Source organism: Thalia democratica, chromosome 4 (assembly GCF_965202585.1).
Source record: "Thalia democratica chromosome 4, ktThaDemo2.hap1.1, whole genome shotgun sequence".
Taxonomy (NCBI): Eukaryota; Metazoa; Chordata; class Thaliacea; order Salpida; family Salpidae; genus Thalia; species Thalia democratica.
Window position 1 is genome coordinate 61,926,715 of NC_139168.1, and position 22,077 is coordinate 61,948,791.

Consider the following 22,077-nt stretch of genomic DNA (forward strand, 5'->3'; position numbering starts at 1 on the left):
ATGACATGACAAACACTGTGCTATGTTAATAGCATTACTACTATTCCCATTGTACGATTTTCTTAGTTTAAGATTATCTCTATCTTGATTATGTTGACGATAATTGAAATTATGATTAATACCATTATCTCTTAAATAAAAATTTTGTTGATTATTACGACAAACTCGCTTATGGTAATTTATTTTAGACTTATAATGATTTTGCTCATACTGCTGTAGTCTATCGTAATTAACTTGCTTAGGTATTAATGCGTTTTCTTTATAAGCATTCCATATGGCTTGTCCTTTTCTTTTTAAAACTTCTAAGCTTTCATCAAAATAATCCCTAATCTTATTTTTAATCGAAAAGGGCATTAAGTATGCAAGAAAAAATTTAATTCTGTCCTGCTCTGGACATTTGGCCCAACTCACGGCTGTAGCAAATATTTTATTAAAGTTCGTACAATCATCCCAAATTGGAACTTTATCTAAAATTTCAGCTAAATGATTGTCCCTTTTAATAAAAAAATTTTTTAAAGAACTGTAATTTCTTTCACCTCGTTCTGTCATTTTATAATAGTCTGACAACTCTTCTCTCGGCCAAAACCCAGTTAAAAATTTATACTTTTCTGTATTACTAGAAATATTTTCATTTAACATTTCCTCTTCGAAAAAACTAATAATATCACGAGGGTTTCTTACAAAGTCTAACCTTTTAAACTTTTTACTTAGTCTTTGCGCCTTAAATGTGTCGCTAAAAATGTTTAAATTATTTTGATTACTTTTTTCGTAATCATCGTAAAAAGGTTCGCGTTTTTCTAGCATCGCACGTTCGTAATGTGGTGATCTAGACTGCTTTAATCTATTATTTAGTTTTTTTATTTGCATTTGCAAAACTCTTAACTCTTCTTCATTTGTTAGCTGCTTAACTTCGCTTGATTTTCTAAATTGTTGTTGAATGCTGTTTGACGGATAAAATTCAGCATTATCTTTCATCATCTCTGCTTGATGAAAATTATTAAAATTGATATCGTCATTGTTGTTTGTTTGCATTTATTCTGTTGACTGCTTAAAGATCCTAACCAGAAGATTCAAGGTTCTTAAAAGACACTGCGTGGTTTCCACTTTAAACAAATAGCTTGCTTTTGAGATAGTTTAATATAGTTACAAACTTATTCCTAAATTATGAATAAAACACACTTTGAATAAATGCAATTTACTTTATTTTCAATAATAATTCTTAGTTCTGAAGAAAGAAACTATTAAATCACGACACAAATAAAATCTATAAAAAGTATCAACAATCGTAAAGTTACATAAATACTAACATCAACTCCGCTGTGTAGACGTTTTCTTGATTCTCAATAATTGAAGTAAAACGTTACTTGATCGTACCGCGTAATAAATTTGCAACTAACTTTAACGCGTATTTGAAAGACAAAACGCCGATATATACTCGTCGGAATGAAATTAACTCCTTTAAGTAATCAATAATATTTATTGTTTTAAGAAAATTGTTTAGAGAGTTATAAAAATTGTTTTGCAAAAGCTTGTTTTGAGAATAATGAAAAATATTTTTATTCACAAGCTTTAAAATACTAAAATGAGATGCTAATATCATTACAAAGCTTTAATTTTTCTTAAAAACAGCTAGTATTATAACGTTACTTTGGATTGAAATCACTGTTTGTATTTTCATTCTACATAGAAAATTATGTGATGATTATAAAGTTTAAAAGCTTTGTTTTCGACATAAAAACGACACATTTAATAAGTCAAATGATTGAAAACATTTAGTAGTTGTAGAAGTCTCATAACTTAAAACGAAGAGTTTAATTTGAAGATGTTTTTATAATACCTGAAAGATAACCCTTTTTAAATCAAATTATGAAGTGCATTTAAAGTTGTATATATATATATATATATTTATAGTACAAGGTTTTAATTAGCTATATTTTAGAAAAGTTAATGTCATTACTAAATTTTTGCTGTCTCATTTTAGAGAGAGAAAATATCAAAATAAACAAAATTTGGTTATTTACTAAACATACTAAAACCTAGTTTTGATTTCTGTTTGTTTTAAAATTTTGATTGGATTTTTACTACATACTTTTGTTAATTTGTTGTACTTAAAAGCTTAATTAAAAGTTTACAAGCATCAAAAGTATAAAATAACAGCTGAATGTTGAATTTTTGTTCATAAATACAAAATATTACATTTTTATTTTTTTCTAAGTAATTAAAGCTTTGTTAAATAAGTGTTTTAGTTTTCGTATTTTCAGCTTAACACTTTGTTGTTATAAGTACAATAAAAAAAATAGAAAAGTACTTTAAATGTTTGGACGAGTAGTTTTCGTATTAGCAATTACATTATTAGTTCCAATTGAGGTGTCAACTGAAGATGGGAAATTTTTAACTTACGAAGAAAACGAAGCTTACAGATCTATTGAACAAATTGGAAGCTCATTAAATGACTTTCATGATAACAGAGATGGTTACATAAACAATATTTTGAGGTTTGTTTTAATTTTTAATGAAGTATGAATATTAAGTTTACAACTTAAATTCTTTTAACACAAATTTGTTTTAAAATTTTTAGTTGTTGTTATATTTTAATGATTTATATGTTGTAAGATAAAAAGAATCCGCTATGTTAGATAAGTTAAAAAATATAAGTAATGAGTAAACGAATAAAATACAGAAGATTAACAGCTTAGCCTAACTTAAAAGTAGTTAACTTGTATTTTACTAATAATAATAGTTGTAAACACTAATAGTCTAGTGAAAGTACTTTATGTTTTGTAGTATTGAACAAATTAAAAACTATAGGAAACATATTTTATTTTCATTAAAAAATTTTATAGTTTTAATCATTTAAAAATAAAACAAAAACGATCTACTATATTTATACAAACGAAAATTTTTAAATCAATCGATAGAAAAACTAAATAAATACAAATCAGTTAAATAAACAAATAATACCAATTTGCACAGTACTTTTCTTTATTCAACTGACATATGTTTTTTTGTATTAAACATTTAATACAGTTCCACAGAATTACTTTTTCAAATAGTAACGTGCATTAGTTAAATAAATTTAAGTACTGTGCAAATTATTGTTATTACTATGTATTCCAACAAGCTTGTTTCGTTAGAATCTTTTTTAACAAACTTTAGTAAGTGGTTTTTAAGATAGGTAAAGAAATTTCAAGCTTAACAAAACTTAAAATATTTAGTTTAAACACTTACTTACTTACTAAACAGTTTGATAATTTAATGTTCCAAAAAAATATATAAACAAAATATTCTAGTTTATTAGAGGGATCGTCAGAAAACTCAAGAATTGACTTAAGTAACATTACAATTGCATGCAAGAATGACTTAAAACAATGGTTGGAAAATGTAATTGGAAAAGAAAGAAATGCTATTAAAAGTATTTTGTAAATCTTAAAATTTTTTTACACTTAATGCCAAAATTTTTCGTGCATAAACCAATATTTTTAAAACTTAATCTAAATCAAATGTCAGATCTCATTAAATTAAACTTTAAAAAAAGATAGAACCTTATTTATTTAAACAATTATACAACAAACTTAAAATAAGTTTAATAGTTTAAGCTTAAACTGTTTAGCTTATAAATCCTAATTTTACTTTTGTTACAGTAAAGCAATCTAAAATTTTTAATTGCTGAAATAAAAGTATATAAACTAGCTAACACTTAAATTTATTATACTTATATTAAAAACAAAAAACATGAGTTTTTTAGTCGTTTTTTTTATTTCAAGTGCGAGATTCGTGGGCAGTCAGGCAAGGAGGTATCTACGAAGGAAATGTCAGATGGACGGGTCACTATCAGGAGTGCATTGGTGCCATTTCTTCTAATATCACTACCCAGTATTGCACTACTTACTTCGGCCCTCGTTACGTTGTATGTTTATTTACTTTTGTATAAAAGGCTTGCAAATATGTACAAAAAATTAATCAAAAGTTTTTTGCGATTATAGATAAAAAGTTAAATACCTTTGACTCATATAGTTGTTTAATGGTAAAGTCAGTATTTTTTACGTTAAAACTTTAGTTTTTTTAAATCAAGACTAAGAAATCAAATAAATTTTATCTAGAAAAAAATCACCCAAAAATAATTTAATTTTAAGTTCTCAAAGGTTGTTTTTAACTACTCAAACTTTTCGAGACTGTAAAAGACTCAAAAACTGTTTTAGGTAATTGTACTTTGTAAGCAACTGCATATTTGTAGTTTACTATATAATAAAACTTTATAACAACATTCCAAGTAAAATAAAAAAACTTACTTTTTGTAACTATATAAGTTGGTGAAAATATTTTTTATTGTATTACGTTCTTTTTTGTAACAACTATTTTTAAAGCCAGTTGTGAGAGGAATACCAATAGACGTGAGCTTCGCATCTTGTTTTCCTGACACTTGCAGCGCTGTTGACGTCAACTACGTCATAGGGACAATGACGTCAACTAGACTCAATCAGCTGCAAACAAACTGCCCGAAAGTCGACAAAAATCTTGACTGGTTCGGTTACACTTTCATGTTCGTTTGCTTAGTGGGCACTAAACTTAAATAAAGTTACAAACTTTAAAAACTGAAGTTATTTTGTTCACTGGTAGAGTTCTACTTTTAAAGTACATTACTAAAAGTATAGTATTGAATATTTTGTAATTGCTGATAGAGCATTTTAATTTCATACTTTTAAAATGATAAGAAATATAATTCTTGATGAGATAACCTTTTTCAGTTTAGGTTATGCTAAAAGAAATAAAAATTCGAATAAAACGTAGCCTGAAAGCTTGTTCAACTTTAAATACACCAAAGCTAAAATTGCATGTTCAGTTCATAATATAAATTAACTTGAAAGTATACACTATAAAATAACATAACACTTAAATATTTTACTTTAACATATAGTTTTTTTTCAGTTTTACTAAAAAATTAAGTTTAAGTTTACAAAAAAGAAAATAATATTAAAAAACTATTGCGATTCAGGTTATTAGGTTGAGCTGTCTTATTTTGTACTTTATGTTTACAGAGTTATAGCTTCACTGTGCGCCTTACTCAATGTTCTTGGCACTCTTTATGCTTTGACTATTAAAAAAGAAACTAAACACGAACGAAAAGTCGGTTAGTAAATTATTAGAGTTTGTTTTTGCCTAAACCACTTAATACTATTACGTTCGAAAAACTTAAAGTACAAATATTTGTTTAGTTGCAAACTTACAGTCACTGAGTAAACAAACAAATTTATTTTGTTTTATTTTATTAACTACCACAAACGAAAAAAAATCACAAAGAAAATTTTATAAAGTATGCTAAATTGAGTTATATAACTTACAAACTAAAATTTCATACTGTACAAAATCTGGCAGGAGGTATTCTGCGTTGTTTTTCCGTATTAGACAACGGCAAAGATCTGTTGAGCACAAAGACTCCGAGAGGAGCGATTAAAGTTATTGATGGGATCAGAGTGATCAGCACTTTGTGGGTCTTACTCGGACACTCATTTGATTTCGCAATAAATAGAATGGGTGAGCTTTTTTATATATAATATTATAATTTAATATAATAATAAACATACTTATATAATTTTTTGTATAATAATAAACCAGATAAAACAAATGTTTATATCAAACTTTTTTAAGCTCTACAGTTTTTTTCATCTTTCAGTTTTCAGTATAATTTTGTAGGCTTGACTGTGTTATAACTATTAATTAGACAATTTCAGATTAAGAGTTTTGTTCAACACGGTGTTTCATGCAAAGCAATGAATACGATTTAAAACTCTATAAAGTAAGATAGACAAAGCCATATATACTAAACAATACTAATCAACACTAATTATATTCTTATTACAACTGATTAAATTAAATGAGCTTGCTAGATTAACAAGACTCCAAAATGCTTAATGGCCAATTAAGTATAGCCTATTAGATAAGTACAAAATAGATAAATAAATAGATAACTAAAAACTCAAATGCAACAATAATACAATAAAAATAATAATGAAAAAATTAATTAATAAATTAAAAAAAAAAAAAAATGCAAGCACATATGTAATATACTTATAAAATTTACTAATAAAATTTGTAATTGCGGACATGACAACATTATGATTTTAAATAAATGAAACACCGTGTTATAACTAGTGTTATAACTAGTGAACTGATGTGTTATAACTAGTAAGCGCAGTTTAAGGTAATGAATTGTTTCAATAAGTATCATATTTTATAGTAAATAGTTTTTTTAAGCACTGTTAGATTTGAAATAAAAAGTGTATATTTTATGAAAATAGAACAGTCCTTCATTAGCTAGAATTTATAAGCATCAGTTTCTAAAACAGTTAATTCCAAATTAATACTATGAATACTTCTAGAAATGAGAACTATTTGTTACATATTGTTCTAAAACTGCTAACTATTAAATTTTCATTAGTTGTAAGCTTCATGGAGCAACAAACATTTTCACTTAATTATCATTTTATTCTATTAACATCCGTTTTTTTAGACAACCTTGCTACTGGAGGCCAGCAGATAATCAATGGTTTCGGTTATATGGCCATTATAAACGGCAGTTTCTCTGTGGACACATTTTTCTGTATTGGTGGTCTGCTTACAGCTTATTTGCTGCTGAAACGCTGTGTCAAAAACGGACGAATGGACAATGTTTTAAAATTGTACTTGCTTCGGTATTTAAGGTTTTTATATTTATTTAAACTATTCAAATTGCTATTTCTTTTTTGTTTAATGTTTAGACAATTTAAATTTATATCAACATCCACTCTACGAAGTAGCTGTAAGCAAATTGAAACAGTTTGTTTAATCTCTTTCTTTACTGATATGCAAAGCTTTTAAAAGCTTTATACAAAAAAAATCAATATTTTTTTCAGACTAACACCGTCAGTATTTATTTTAATTATGTTCGCAACCGGAATGTTTAAGTACCTTGGAAGTGGACCAGCCATGGCGAGGTACGCTCAAGGGTTTCACGATGTCTGTTACCAAGACTGGTGGACTAACATACTCTATATAAACGATTTGTATCCATTGCAAAACCTTGTGTGTTTGTCATATGTATAGTATTAGATTTAATACTTTTTGATTAGTTTGTAGTTACTTAACATTAAATAGAATATACATACAACTGAGCAGTAGAAAACACAAAGCAAAACTAAACAACTAGTCAATGCAAATGTTGCTTAGTTTTGTGTTTGCTACTGCTAAGTTATAATTAAATTTAACATTTTATCAAGTAAATTTTTATTAGTTTGCATAAAAAATTTTGTCAATAAAACTTCAATACTTTGTTTGTTTACAGATTGTTGTATATTCTATCATTAAAAAATATTTTAAAGATGTTTACTTTTAATGACAAATCAAAATTTTCAGTGCTTCCAACACACTTGGTATCTTGCAAACGACATGCAGTTCTACATTCTGTCGCCTCTTTTTATCTACGCATTCTGGAAGTCAGTTTATCCAGTATAAAAATTTAATGCGTTTTTACTAACCTTAACACTTACAAAAGGTCAACGGTACTGGGCACTACAGCCGTGGTTGCCTTCATTTTAGGAAGCATAGCCGTGACCACCTACGTGTCTTACACGACACCCATTATGCCAATCGCCGTCTACTACGCGTTCACCACCCAACTGTTAGTTCGTGCAGCTAAAAACCGTAAATAAGTTCTTATGAATTTAAAGGTTTGTAGTTTTCGACATTTTACTTGAAAGAAACTTTTTTAGAATGTAGACTAGTTTGTGTTTTCAACTACGTTTAATTAAAAATTGAGGCTGAAAACTAGTGTAAAATATTGCTATAAGCTATGCAAAAATCTCTTTTAGTTGTAATTAAACTTGTAAAAAGTATAAATAATTATTTTTGTACTAATTCTTGTGCTGCAAATTCCATAAACAAGTCTACATAGTTTTTTTCTTACAGTTTTAAGTTATTTTTTCAGAATAAACCGATTCTTTGTGGGCTGGCCAGTAGATCCAAGTATGAACACCTGGAGATATAGATTTGAAACTGATATTTACTTTGTACCTTGGTGCAGAATAAGCGCTTATCTCATCGGAATGTTGGCCGGATTTTTCCTTTTTAAGACCAATAGAAAACTTAAAATTAACAAAGTAAGCTTTTTGATTTCAAAAAATTATTTTTGTAATAATATAAAATTAATTAAAGTAATTTTGAATATTTTTACATTTATTTTACAACTAAGTAAAAAATCTTTGTTTTTTAAAACAAGTACTTTTTTCCCAGCAAATTAAATAAAAGGATTCAATAAGTAAAAATTTTCTACTTTTGTTATCTTAAATAATGTTATTAAAAAAAAAAACACAACAGACGATCGCGTGTGCAATTTGGTTTCTGGCCATCGGTTGCGGCTTCAGTGTGATATACGCGCTGTGGGGAAATGTGAGGAGCGTGGAACAGCCCTCGGCCGGTATGGACGCGTTCTACGGAGCTGCTAGCAGACCGGTTTGGAGCGCTTGCATTGCTTGGGTCATCGTGGCTTGCACTTGCCAACTTGGAGGTTTGTTGTGGTGGAAATTATTTAAAAGCTTAACAGTAAAGGGTTAATTTGCACTGTTAATCAACACTTTTCTTACCAGTATTCTACTAGTGGTTATTGAAAAATTATTAATGGAGTTTATTTGTGGTAAAAATGGTTAGTTTTTAAATTTTTTGCGAATGTTACATTGCAAAATAATTTTGAAACGAAGCATAAACGTAGTATCAACAACTTTTTTGTTGTAAATGTTCTACAAGCTATGTATACAAGTTATAAATAAAGTAAAATTGAAAAAAATAAAATTTCTAACTAAATTTTGTATCATTTTATAATATATGCTTTTATTAAGGACCAATAACTGAGTTTTTAAGCTGGAAGGCTTTTGCTTCACTAAGCAAGCTGACATTTTCTGCCTATCTCATACATCCCGTGGTTATATATTGGTATTTCGCTAATGATGAAAAACTCACCCATTTTACAAATATAAACATGACATTCAACTATATAGGTTAGTAAGTTGTTCAAAAACTCTAAAATCAACAAAGTTGTAGTTAGAAGAAACTATAGTGTTGTTAAAGCAATCGACCTAGAATCAAAAAAAATTACATAAGTATCTAATCATTTGTTGAACCGTAGTTTGTTGAAAAATAGCATCAAAAATAATATTAAAAAAAATAACAAGCGTTTTTTAAATACAACATAAGTGTAAGGCACTTACAATTGTGAAAATTATTTTGAATACATTTTTTTAAACTTTTAAAGTCGACAAAATGTTTTAAGTTGCAAAAGTAATAAGCTTTAATACACTTGGCTTATTAGTTAAGGTATTTTGAAGAGTTTTATTATAACGAAGTTGTTGTTATAATTTTTAATTACAGGAGTTGTAGTAATTACTTTTGGTCTTGCATTTATTTTTGCTTGTGGCTTTGAGTGGCCAGCTATGAAGTTAGTTAAAATGTTGCTGCCCAACAACAATTCAAAATTAAATGGTGAGAAAAAAGATGCTGATCTCAGCAAAAAGTACAATGAATTCGTTCAAAAAGACAAGAAACCAGGGCATGTAAACGATGCATTTGAAAAAACTTCTTTATAGTATATTTATATTGAATTATCGTAGCAATAAACGTAATGAAAATATTTTTCTTTGAAATTTAAAGCGTAGCAAAAGTGTATACAAAGAAAAACGTAAACTTAAATCAACTAAATTTGAGGACTACATCGACATTTTTATAAACTTACTGTTTTTTATTAAAACCTATCTGTATTAATTATATATACCATAATACATACAATTACATATAATTACAAAAAAATATTTAGTCGTTTGATGAGAAACTAAGAGTGTTAATTGGTTGCTATTTCAAAGTTAGTTATATAGTTATTTATAGTTTTAATAAAACTAAATTTTGTCTTATTTAAAAACTTAAAAGCAACTGATCAAACAACATTCTAAATAAATGCTAATTATTTTTTAATAGGAACATCTACAAATTTTTATTTATTATAGTACGATTAGTTTGTTATTTAAAATTTTCTATTCAATTTAGTAAGTCTATATAACATCGAAAAAAATTCGTAAAATTATGGTTACTAAAAAAAATTAAACAAGACCGTTTTTCTAAGGTTACTAAAAACAAATCCGGTTTATTGTTTCTTAATTTGTAACTTTCAATATACTATTAAAGTTCTGGCTTTTAATTTAATAATAAAACAGTAATTAAAAACGACTTCATGAATAAACAAGGTGATAACCCTATTCATTAGGACTAAAAATACTAAGTGTCAACTAAAAAGTATTAAAAGTGTTTCTTTTTGCATTAGTTAAAAGTAAACTTTTTATAACATTTAATGCATGTATAAAAAAAAGTTGATACAAAAATTAATGATATATTTTTTCATTCTTTTTTGTTCTCCAGTTTAAAGTATTTCTACATTTTTTGTTGGCTTAAAATTAACTGTAATATGAGTTATCGATTTGACAAAATTCATGATGTACTTAAATAAAAAAAAATATATATGTACTATAATACTGTATTTTGATTATTTGTGAAAAACAGTGAGCTTTATTAAAAAACAAAATTGTTTCCACATAAATTGTTATGTAATGCGTTTTTATTTGCAAATAAGGAAGCAAAATCTATCTTGACCAACACTTAAGCATGTAAAGATAGTAGAGCTGCTTCTAAATCATGTACTCATGATAAATTAAAATTTTAATTTAATTGCTCACTTTTCTATTTATTATTTCTTTAACTTCATTATCTAAAAAATACATTTATACGGAGCGACTTAAACAGATAAATTAAATAAAAAAAATAAAATCTACTTGAAATAAAACTTGTCTTACATTTTTAAATCATGATGGTAATCAAAACGTGTAAAGTAAAGAATTGATGATGAATATCCGTATTAGGTGGTTAGGTTTTACTAACAAATACTTCCAATAAACTTTATTTCTAGAAATACTTGATAATACTACTTTTTATACATAGCTTAAGTTTTCTTTATACTACCTTTAACTTTAAATTGAGCAATTCTGATAGTAGTTTTAATTAATAAAGTACATTTTAGTACATTTTATTGGTAAGAAAGTTTGACAGTAGATAAATTCTCTTAATTAACTTAAAAAAATTCGTTTTATTTTATTCATTGTAAGTAGTAGCATTTTAGATTTTTAATTTATACGTTTAACTTATGTTAAATTTTATTTATAGACTTTTACAGTGGACCAAAAATGTACTAGACTGAAAATAGGAAATTAAATTTTGTTTAAAATCGAGTTTTTTAAATGTTTTAGAAATTAAATTTTGTTATAACCAAAGATTATATATATCTATCACAAAAAAACCTTATCAGAAAAAAATTGTTCAGATCTTAAGTACTGGCTTTTTAAAGATTATCCGTTTTTTCAATTTAAAAGAGGTTTATTGAATGTACAAAAAAAGAGGTACTTTAAACTCATGTTTTTTTTTGTGTTGCAATAGGCTTGTTGAGGTATAGGAGATTTGGAAAATATTTGAAAAAAAAACTGTATTTTCAAAGTTTAGCAGTATAAATTTTAATTTTAAGAAAGATTTCTGAGTTAAGATATAAATAAACCATTCACTATTTGTTAGATGTTGTGCTTTTATAATTAACTAATACTTTAATTAATCTAATACCATTTAACAAACTAAAGTTTTGTTTTACACATTTTGCTTTGGAAATATTTAATAAACAGCATTTGTCAAAAATTTTTTTATAGTGTGTTATGTTATAATGAACAATAAAAAGTAAACCGTTTTTTATTAATAAAAAGTTTCCTTTTAGGTACCAGGTAAGTATAAGATTTTTATTTCTAAAATATTCAAATATGTACACATTCAAAAAGTATATAATATAGCACTCAAACTTTTCGAAAGATTATCAAAATAAATAAGTGATAACTCCAAGTAAGTAAATGAACACTTTAATAACAGTTTTAAACGTGACAAATTAATTTTATTTGTAATATCTTGTCAGCATAATCTGTTTAAAGCAGTTATGCGTTTTCATTACTTTTTTTTCAGATTTAGCAAAAGGATTTTATAAAGTTAATCAATACGTTTACGGACAAAAACTTTTAAAACAAACAAACAGTATTGCGCAGGCCTGAACATATTTTGTTCCTTTAATTAACATTAATAGCAAGATATATATTTTTGCTATTTATACTTTTTTATAAATGTACTTATTTGTTTTACCTTAATTTTGACAAAAATTTGTTATTAAACGATAAATTAACTTTGTTACTGTTTTCCAAGCTACATGCATTGAAAATTTTTCTATTTTAAAGTATTTTTTACAACTAACTTATTTTGTAGTAATTTTTAGTTGGGTAGGTAAGTTTTATAGCTGTACTTGTAATGAAAACTTTTATACTTTAATTATACAAAAAGTAGTTAGGTCTTTTTAGCTAATTTTAAGTTTAAAAATAAATAAACATATCTTACTAATTTTCTAAACATATATTTAATCAATAAACAAATATTTTGTTATATAAACAAACTTATTTAGTTTTAGCATTTAGAAAAATGTAGTAAATATACTAAATACAAAAGTTTTAAGTAAGAGAATTTTTTGATATTTAAAACTTTTCTGCACTCTCTAACAAATTTGTCACTGGTTGTTACTAGTACACTCTGTTTTTGAATAATCTTATAGAATACTAAAAAGCTTATCAAGTACTTTTGGTCGTTCTACTTTATTAACGTAAGAGCTATCAAAGTATGCATTAATAAATTAAACGAACAAAAATAAAATAAGCATAACTAATAACATATGTATTTTAACATAATATCGTACTGACAATAAAAAGGTTCTTAGTTAAATTGAACCTTAAGTATTTTCATTATAAACAACAAAAAAGTTATATTATAGTATAAACCTGCGTTAAAAAAACCTTAAGCTTTGATCTTTTTTGCTTGATAGGTTAATTTAATATAGTTAATAAAGCATGGTTTATTTTCTTGTTTAATACAAGCTTTAAAAAAACTATAAAGTGGTATCAATGTAAGACAAAATAGATATAAAATAACTAAAAAATTGTATTTAAGTGTATTTATTTTTGCGATTATTCGTGAAACTGTGCTGTAAAAGAAGTGAAGAAGGTGGGTATAAATTTTATTAACAAAACTTGTTATTTTGTAGCTAGCGCGAATTGAAAAAACAGTTTAAAGACAACTATTAATGTAAAATCCGCTAAAGTTAATTGAATTATAAGTTGAATCGATTTGTTTGCAATGTTTTATAAAATACCCAAGTGTCACATATTAATAATTTACAGCAACATAATTTCACAGATAATGTTTTTTGAAGAACATAGTAACGAACAAAACAAGATTTATATGATACTCATAGATCGATAAAACTTATTTTATTAAAGCTTATTTTAAACAGTGAAAACTCAAAAAACTAAAATAAAGCTGACTCTTAAGTTTTAACTTGTTTAATGTTCTAGGACCAATTAAGAATTGTAAAGGTTGTTTAACTTTTGATTTTGAAACATGTGGCTTAGACATACAGTGATTTACTTTTTGTTCATTATAATACTTTTGCTCTGATCATTTTAAGTAACAAACTTTTATGTTAAGCAACGAAAAACTTTGAAATTATTTCAGTGTGTTTTGTTTTTTTCACACTAAAATAGCAAGCACAAAGATGGTCACTCTATAAGTTCACTTTGTTTATTTCTACCTAAACATTTAATATTTCAAATCTTGATTTTTTAATTCTGTATACAGGTGCTTAAATTTATACACTTTAAATATATTAAACTCAAAAAGACTGGTAAAAAAAACTTTATCACTAAAATTTTATTTATTAAAAGTTTTATTCAAATACAATTGTTTATCATCAATAAAGACCACTTACTATGTTTTATTTAATAAAACTGATTAATACGAGTATTAGAAATATTTCACATTTAACAAAACGATTAAACTTGTTTTGGAAATGATTTTTTTATCTTAAGTTGTTTATAAGTATATACTTTTTGTATTGTTTTCAATACTATCTTTTTGAGGTACAGACATAAGAAAATTTAATTTTTTAGTATAGCATTTGATATAAAGTTTTACACAATATTTTAAATGGTACACACCATTTTAAAAAACTTAGGTGTAAAAGAAATGTATTAAACATCAAACTATTTTCTAGGAAAACAATTTTATTTTGTTTGAGGGTATATTTTATTTAATTTTTTTTTGCATTATTTTATTTGCAAATCATATCACATACAACTGAACGGGCTTATTTACTTTGAAGTATTGTGTTCAAAGCATAGTTGTTGAAAAAATCTTTGTCTCTTGAAATTAATAATTTAAGTCTTAAAATGTTGATAACTTTTTTTAGCTTTTTATTTATTTTATAAAATAAAAGTCAAACTAAAAACTTATAAGCTGTACCATGAACCATTTTAAAGCTAAAAATAACTTAAAAATATAATTCCAAACTTCATTAATCTTACTGTTCGTCGTTAGTAATTATTTTGCACAGAATTCTTTTTAAATAGTCTACTGTGCGTAGCTTTTGAAAACTTGGCGAGCCGCTGCTTTAGTTGACTATCATATGTGCTTTGAAAAATAAAACTAAATTACTCAAATTATTAAAAAAAATAGTTAGAAATTAGCATTTATTTTTGAGAAGCTCAATAAACTTACTAAAACATGCTTATTACACACAAAATAAACATGAAGTTTGAATTAGGTTTGAAATAAATCAAGCATTCAAATAAAATTTAGCGATTATAACTTATAGAGTGAATGACTACATGCTCGTTATTTTAGTATAAGAAAAAAATAATCACTCTTAAACAGTTTTGAAGTTTTCATGGTTTAAGATAAAAAAATTATATCAAACAAACTGGTCAAAAATACTAACAATCAACAAAAAACAAATTTAATGTTTGCCCAAGCCATATGTTTCAAAGTCAAAAGTTATACACCTTTTAAATTCTTAATTGTTCATAAAGTTTTCAATAAGTTTAAACTTATCGATTTAGTTTTATCTAAAATAAAGTGAAAAAAAGCGCCTTTACAAACTAGTTTAGGAAGAGAGTCAGTAGAACAGAAGCATAAGGTATTATATAAGCAGATATATGTTATTTTCATATAAGATACATCAAATAAAAACATAATAAAAAAACTTCAGTAATAAGTATGTTCATCGTAAATAATATAGTGTGCAAAGAAACTCGTTTTAATTAGTGTACTGTGCGTTGCGTTTTAAAACTTAGCGAGTCGCTTCTTTAATAGTGAATTGCATGTGCTTTGAAAATGAAACTAAAAAACTTAAATTACAAAAACAAACGTAAACGGTAAGCAAGACGATGGTACTGCCGAGGAGCTCAGTGAGTAAGCGCCCACGTACTTATTACACAACTAGCAGTAAATAAAAAGTTTTTATGAAGTAACAGATATTCACGCTGCTCAATAGCTTATTCAGCAGCTTTAAAGTTGAAATGTAATTTGAAAAATGTTATAGCTAAATTTATATAATAAAAATAAACTATATTAAATGATAATTAAACGTGTGGATCAGGGGATATCTGTGGAATAAAAGTTTAATTTGTTTTACAATTATTGTAGCCATTTTATTCGGAAATGTTGCCTTATATAATAAAAGTATAATTAATTTAAATTTGAAACACGCAAATAGTACTAATAAAATGATTAATAGAACAAAAGTAAAAACTATGATAAACATATTTTACGATTAAACAGCAACTTAAAAAAAAATAATGATTTTTAACAATAATTGTAAACAAGTGCAACTTTTTTTAACGGTAAAAAGAACTTTATTCAAAATTTATATGTTATAAATATGGAACAAGAATGTAATTTATTTTATAGTTGAAAAGCTAATTTATTGAAAAAGTAACAACCTGTAGAGTAATAGAGTAATTTTGAAAAGTAAAAAGAGCCCTTTTATACTACACAAAGATTGATAAAATAAAATATAACTGTACGATGAAATGTACTTTTTGAAGCTAAAACAGAAATATATACAACAATTATAACTGATAAAAAAATCTTTATCAAAATTTAGAAAAATGAGAATGTTACAAAATACACCTAATAGTTAAAAAAGGATCTTTACTCTTAAGTAATGAGTTGTAAAATCCAAATATATTTTAAATTTTTAAGCGCACAGCTATTCAAAAACTATTGTTATGACGAATAAACGCTATATTTATATATTTTTAAAGTAGAAGATATTTTTTAAAATTGGAACTCTGAAGAATAATACATCAAAAGCAAGGGTTGACTTTGAAAAACTTTGTAAGACTTTACAGTTCATTTAAAAAGTGAGCAATACATTTATCAAAGCTAAAATTTTGTAGATAAAACTAATCACTAAACACTTGAAAGGAAGTACATTGTAATACATAGTTTTAAATATATATAATTGCATGTGTTCTTGCTTGGCGAACTCCCTTGATGGTAAATTATGTTCTCCGCTAGTTGTAGACACCAATGATAGACTAAGTAAACTAAAAAGAATATTTACTTTGAATAGCTGTTTTCAGCGTTTAATATGCGTTTTTCAGCAAGATTTTTATTGAATAAAAAGCAAACAATAAACCATAAGTATAAAATTGTATAATACTAGATGTTCAAAAATAATCAAATAAACATATATTTAATTGTATTTTTAAGTAATTGTTCAACGTAAAAGTTTGTTTTGTCAGTATTCATAAATATAGAAACAACCGAAACTAGATACTAGCACAAAAACATGAACATTTTATACATAATAAAACCACAAACTGTAAACACATTACAAGAAAAATGAATTGCTAAAATATTAAATGGAATTGATGAAACAAAAATCTTTTATTTTACAGTGAAAACGCCAAAGAAGCCGCACAACCAGCCAATGCCTTTCGCGCGGAAACCAAGTACACCAAAGAAATCTGGCTTGGAATCAGCGTCAAGGACATGGACCAAGATCCATCCAAGATCGCCAACCCGATCTCCCTCTCCGACGGAACCGAGGCAAACATCACCGACATGTCCATGAAATGGGGTGAAAATGAGCTCGATTATTCTTAAGGTTGTTACAAGTGCGCTAACTTGTACAGCAATGGGAAGATGGGTGTCGATCAGTGTTTGTTCGAAGGAAGCGCTCTGTGCAGGATCGTTGAAGATTGCAATGACCCGAATCTGACCGTTCCCGCGCAAACTTTATAGTTTTCGCGCTTTTTATGGCGTTCAGCGTTTTTAACAGCGCTCGTCGGGTCTGCTTTTTAAGCTTGCGCGTCTTCGTGCAACTCTTCTTTGAGTTTGCACCTGAAAAATATTTCCATGCTGTCATTAAGTTTAAAAAGTTTAGGTTTTATTGTGAGTATTGTATGGTTTTCTTTTGTTCGTTTCTTTATTATTTATCCTTAAAGTTTTGTTTTTGTAAAACAATTAACATGTGGCACTTGGGTGTTTTAATACTGAAAATAAATCGATTAAGCATATATTTTGTTTAACTGTAACGGACTAACTCTTTTTTAATTTACACTGTTTACAAAACTATAAGTTTTATTAATAAAAATTTACAATCTCCTTCTTTACTTTTGCAGCACAGTTTCAGAACTAATCACAAATATATGTAAAATTGGATAGAAAATGTTAGGTGTTTTATATTTTTTATATTTTTTATATTACATTGATACCACCTATATCTTTTTTTAAGCTTGCATAAACAACCAAATAAACCATGCTTTTTTACGTATCAAGCAAAAAGAGTCAAAGCTTAAGGTTTTTTTATTGCAGGTTTAAACGATGATGAATTTTCTTTGTTGCTTTTTAATAACAATGTTTTGATTAAACTAAAAACTTTTTACTGTCGATTGCTGAATAGCCTTACGACACAATTATTTTTTTATTTTTTTAACTTTCGTTTATTTTAAAACTGTAATCATTTTGTTTAAAGCGGAGATGGACAGTTTTTATTAAGCAACATGAAACAAACAAAAAGTGCTTCGCGGGCATAGTTTGTCACAAAATAAACTGATAGTTATTTAAGAAATGACCTAAATTTTTTGAGATATATGACTTGAACTGATTTGGTAAATGGTAAGTGGTATAAATTTACCATTTAAAAACGTTAGAAACAGTTTTAATCTTAGCCGTAAAGAGGACGAAAAGTTTGAGAAAGATGAAAATTGTTTAGACATCTGTTTCGTTTTTATCTTAAATTCTACTATTAATTGTTTTTATGCTTCATTGTTTACAACTGTTCTTACTTTGTTTGAATGTCATCTAGTTGTTTGAGTATCTAAATTGTAAAGTTTAAGTTAATTCTGAACTAAATATTGCTTGTTTTTTTTGCATAATTTGTTTATTCATGCATTCATACTTATAGTTTATGATAATCGTTACTTATTATGGATTATTTTACCTATAGTTTTTTTACCTATAGAAACAACAATCCAATGTTTTTCATAAAAGTTTTAATATATTTTAACTGCAACTCTTCAGAAACTTACTACAGATATTTCAAATAAAACAATAGTTTTTTAACTATAAACAATACAATTTAGAAAACTACTTAGTAGTTTTACTACAAGTGATTAATTAGATTGCTGTAAAAAAACAATCAACAAAAACAAATTTTAAGGTTTTTTTAGATTAGTGTAAAGTAGTAATTAATGCAAAAATTAAATTAATGCAAATGACATTTTAAATTAAAAAGCAAAACAAAATGGTTGAAAAAAAACAAGGAAACTTTTAAATAAATAAAATAACGAAAGAAACTTTCTAATAAACAAAGAAACCTTGTAGTCAAACTCTTTCTGTTTACATAACTCAGGTTTATTTAAAAATATTGAAATTAAATATAACCAAATCTATTGTTTTTGTACAATTGCTAATAAATAACCTTAAGTCTCGATAAATCGTAGTTGTTTGCACAATCGAAGTTATTAATCAGATGTTCTGCTATCGAAGACTTTTTTGTTGCATTTATCACAGCGTTTGTCTTGTTATTATTCTTTTCTGTTATAAAGTATTTCATTTTATTTTAATTGTCTGCAGTAAGTTTCTAAAGAGTTGCAGTGAAAATATGTTGAAACTTTTATGAAAAACATTGGATTGTTATTTATATAGGTAAAAAAATAAGTACAATATACTTATTTATGCTTGCTTTTACATGTACAATGATCATTATTTAACATATACTAGTTTTTACAAAAACTAATCACGTTATAATACTAATGAATTGTGTTTAAAAGCGCTGATGCTGTTGTACTGTATTGAAATAAATTAAATGATGAGTACAAAATGCTTTTCGTATAAATTTTAAATCACTAATAACTACTACTGTTTTCTGACAATCGAACTATTACCACGTTTTAAGCATTGGTTAAAAAAATGGTTGATATATTTTTTGTTTTCATAAGTATTTCCAAGCTAAAAAGTAATTTAAGCAAACTATTTGCCAAACCTGATTTAAATTATAGAATTGATTAAATAAAATAAAACAAACGTATGAAAACTTTGATTTTTGACTTTTTAATTTTTACAAGATTTTTTTCTCCAATATGGTTTTAAATAACATATTTTAAATTTTACTATTGATTTAAACAAATGATATTTAATTTTAATACAACAAAATTGTTTCACCAAAATGATTTTATGCATTTTTAACTTTTTTGTACTAAAACATGTCTTTTAAAAGCTATCTTACTGTATAAAACGGTCTATATATTCAAAAAAATTGTTTTTACATTTAATGCTTATTAGTTCTATTAAAAATTGATACTATCAAATTGTTCAAATACTATAACTAAAAATTAAGCTGTTGCTAACAAACTAGTGCTTATATTTGGTATACTAAGGTTTATATAAAAAAAAACAGTATAAAACTTGGAACACTAAAGTTTGCTGTGTTTTTGTTTTATCATATTTTTTTTTGAATTTTAAATACTTTTTTTGTGAAAAAAATCTGTTAAAATATGTGGACTACTTATAAGCTAAAATTTTATATGTTAGTATTAAAGTAAAGAAAATTTATTTTAAGCTTTACCAAATTTTAAAATTACACTTTTCTTTAATTTATAAAACGTATAGTTTGTTTATACTATTTCGCTATAATATCAAAAACTTCTTCATGTTAAAATAAAAGCAAAGTACTTTATATAAATCATTATATATTACGTAGTGCAGCAGTTAGTTTTAGTTTTGCTTTTACAAAGACAATATGAGTGCAAAAAGATTAGTTAATCGTTCATACGGCCACCTCAACACCAAGCCAAATTTCCTTTTTCGCGAAGTTGAGAACAGAGACTACGACGAAGCAATCAAAATAGTCTCTTGGTTTTGGACGGATGCTTTCGTTCACAAGTCGATGCGAGTAGACGAAAATAAAGCAAAAGTTCTCGCGAAATACTACGTTGACACCTACCTTTACAACGGGTTGAGCATTGCCTTTTTTGATGAACACAATGGTAAAATGATCGGGCTACAGTTGAATAAAATCCACAAACTTGGCGAAGAAAGTGAATACACGGTTCCGAAAAAGCACACGTTTCGCAGTCTTCAGCTGGTAACCGAAAGAGAATACTTTGAAAGCAAAAACTCCCTAAACGAAAAAAAAAATAGAGTACGGAATAGTAGTAGTGTACCCGGAGTACACGATGAACAAGATTTCAACTGAAACCGGGTTGATAGTGGAAGATATCGCTCAGATGCAAGGATGCTCCGAAATAGGAGGCATATGCTCTTCTTCGTACACGATCTTGGCTCAGTTTGGATACGAGTGCATGAAAAAGATTATAGTTTCTGTCTGATTTTTATAAAAATTTAAAAAAGATTATAGTGTCTGATTTATGCATTTATCCGAAACATGGGTACTTTTATTGGATAAGCAAATATTTGTGTTAAAAATGATTATAAAGTAAAAAATAACAAACGTATTAAAACTAAGTGTTTTATTTTCGATAAATTTTATTAGAAAAACTATAATTTTACTTATACATTTAGCATTAATTCAAAGTTTTTACTTTATGCAAAAAGTAGAATTAGTTTTTTACTTGTATTGACTTGATTAACTTAGTTGACTTTTATAATGCTGTACCGTTAAAGAAAAGTGAAAGTTTTAACTATTTGATCACCTTTTTTGATTGAAAACAACTTTAAAAGAAAAAAGAAAACGTTTTTATTAACCAGTTTAACTAATTTCAAAAATTTAAAACAGAAAGTAAAATAGCTAATTTTTTTCAAAGATGTTTAAGTTATGCTATTTGACCTTAAAACAAAGTAGTTATACACAGCAACATAGTTTAGTCTAATGATAAGCGCTTGTGGAAAATCATATTTTCCTTTAACCTATCAACATTTTCTGATGCATGTTTGGTATAAGTTTTGATTATCTCTAAAAAAGATTTTTTTTTAGTTTATGCTGCAATAAATTTTTGTAATAAATAAACAAATATCATAAAGCTGCCGTTTGAATAAAATAAGTGTGTACTTTAATGTGTACATGATTGTATTTTTATTTATTATTTATTTCATTTTGTTGAATTGCAGTAGTTTTTACAGACTTTTTTCCTTGCTATTAACTTAGTACTGTCTATTTTTTAAACGTTTCATTAAGCAAACAAAAATTAAAACTTTTTGACTAATTGAGTATGTTGAGTAAACAAACTAAAAACGACATACTTTCTTTTTTATAATTTTATATGTCAAACTAAGAACCAACAGAAACGTTAAGCTAAGTGTGCAAAGCTTAAGTTTTCATCATATCTTAAAAGTAGGGTAAACCAACTAAATATCTTATAAGGTTAAATTAGTAACCTAATAAGCTAAGGTTAATAAAAATACCTAAAATAAACAGATAAGCAAAGTGTCGTAAATAGATAAGTACTAAATTAAAGTTTGAAACAACTAATAATTGTTTAAAACTTATTAGAAACATTTACAATTTCAAACGTCACTTTAAAAATAAAATAAAAAAGCTCAAATTTTGTTTTATTTGTTTGTAATAATACTAAATATTTTTAATATTCCTAGCAATTTATAAAACCTTGTTACTTTATGGTTAAAAAT

The 22,077-nt window shown here is 26.0% G+C and overlaps 1 protein-coding gene across 1 annotated transcript; it reads left to right on the forward strand.

Annotated features, from left to right (window-relative positions):
• Positions 1–2,313: 2,313 nt before the first annotated feature.
• Positions 2,314–17,091, forward strand: LOC145833509 (nose resistant to fluoxetine protein 6-like). Its single transcript, XM_082940681.1, has 14 exons — positions 2,314–2,473; positions 3,765–3,907; positions 4,365–4,540; positions 5,037–5,128; positions 5,374–5,532; positions 6,509–6,698; positions 6,891–7,076; positions 7,404–7,469; positions 7,529–7,654; positions 7,961–8,132; positions 8,350–8,539; positions 8,868–9,026; positions 9,397–9,574; positions 16,884–17,091. Exons 1-14 carry the CDS (start codon positions 2,314–2,316, stop codon positions 17,089–17,091), a joined length of 2,205 nt encoding a protein of 734 aa, XP_082796807.1.
• The last annotated feature ends 4,986 nt before the right edge of the window (positions 17,092–22,077 follow it).

Coding starts and splice junctions, on each gene's coding strand:
- LOC145833509 (XM_082940681.1), top strand. CDS start 2,314: ATGTTTGGACGAGTAGTTTTCGTATTAGCAATTACATTATTAGTTCCA. Junction 7,655..7,960: donor TACGCGTTCACCACCCAACT/GTTAGTTCGTGC, acceptor TTATTTTTTCAG/AATAAACCGATTCTTTGTGG. Junction 8,133..8,349: donor GAAAACTTAAAATTAACAAA/GTAAGCTTTTTG, acceptor AAAACACAACAG/ACGATCGCGTGTGCAATTTG.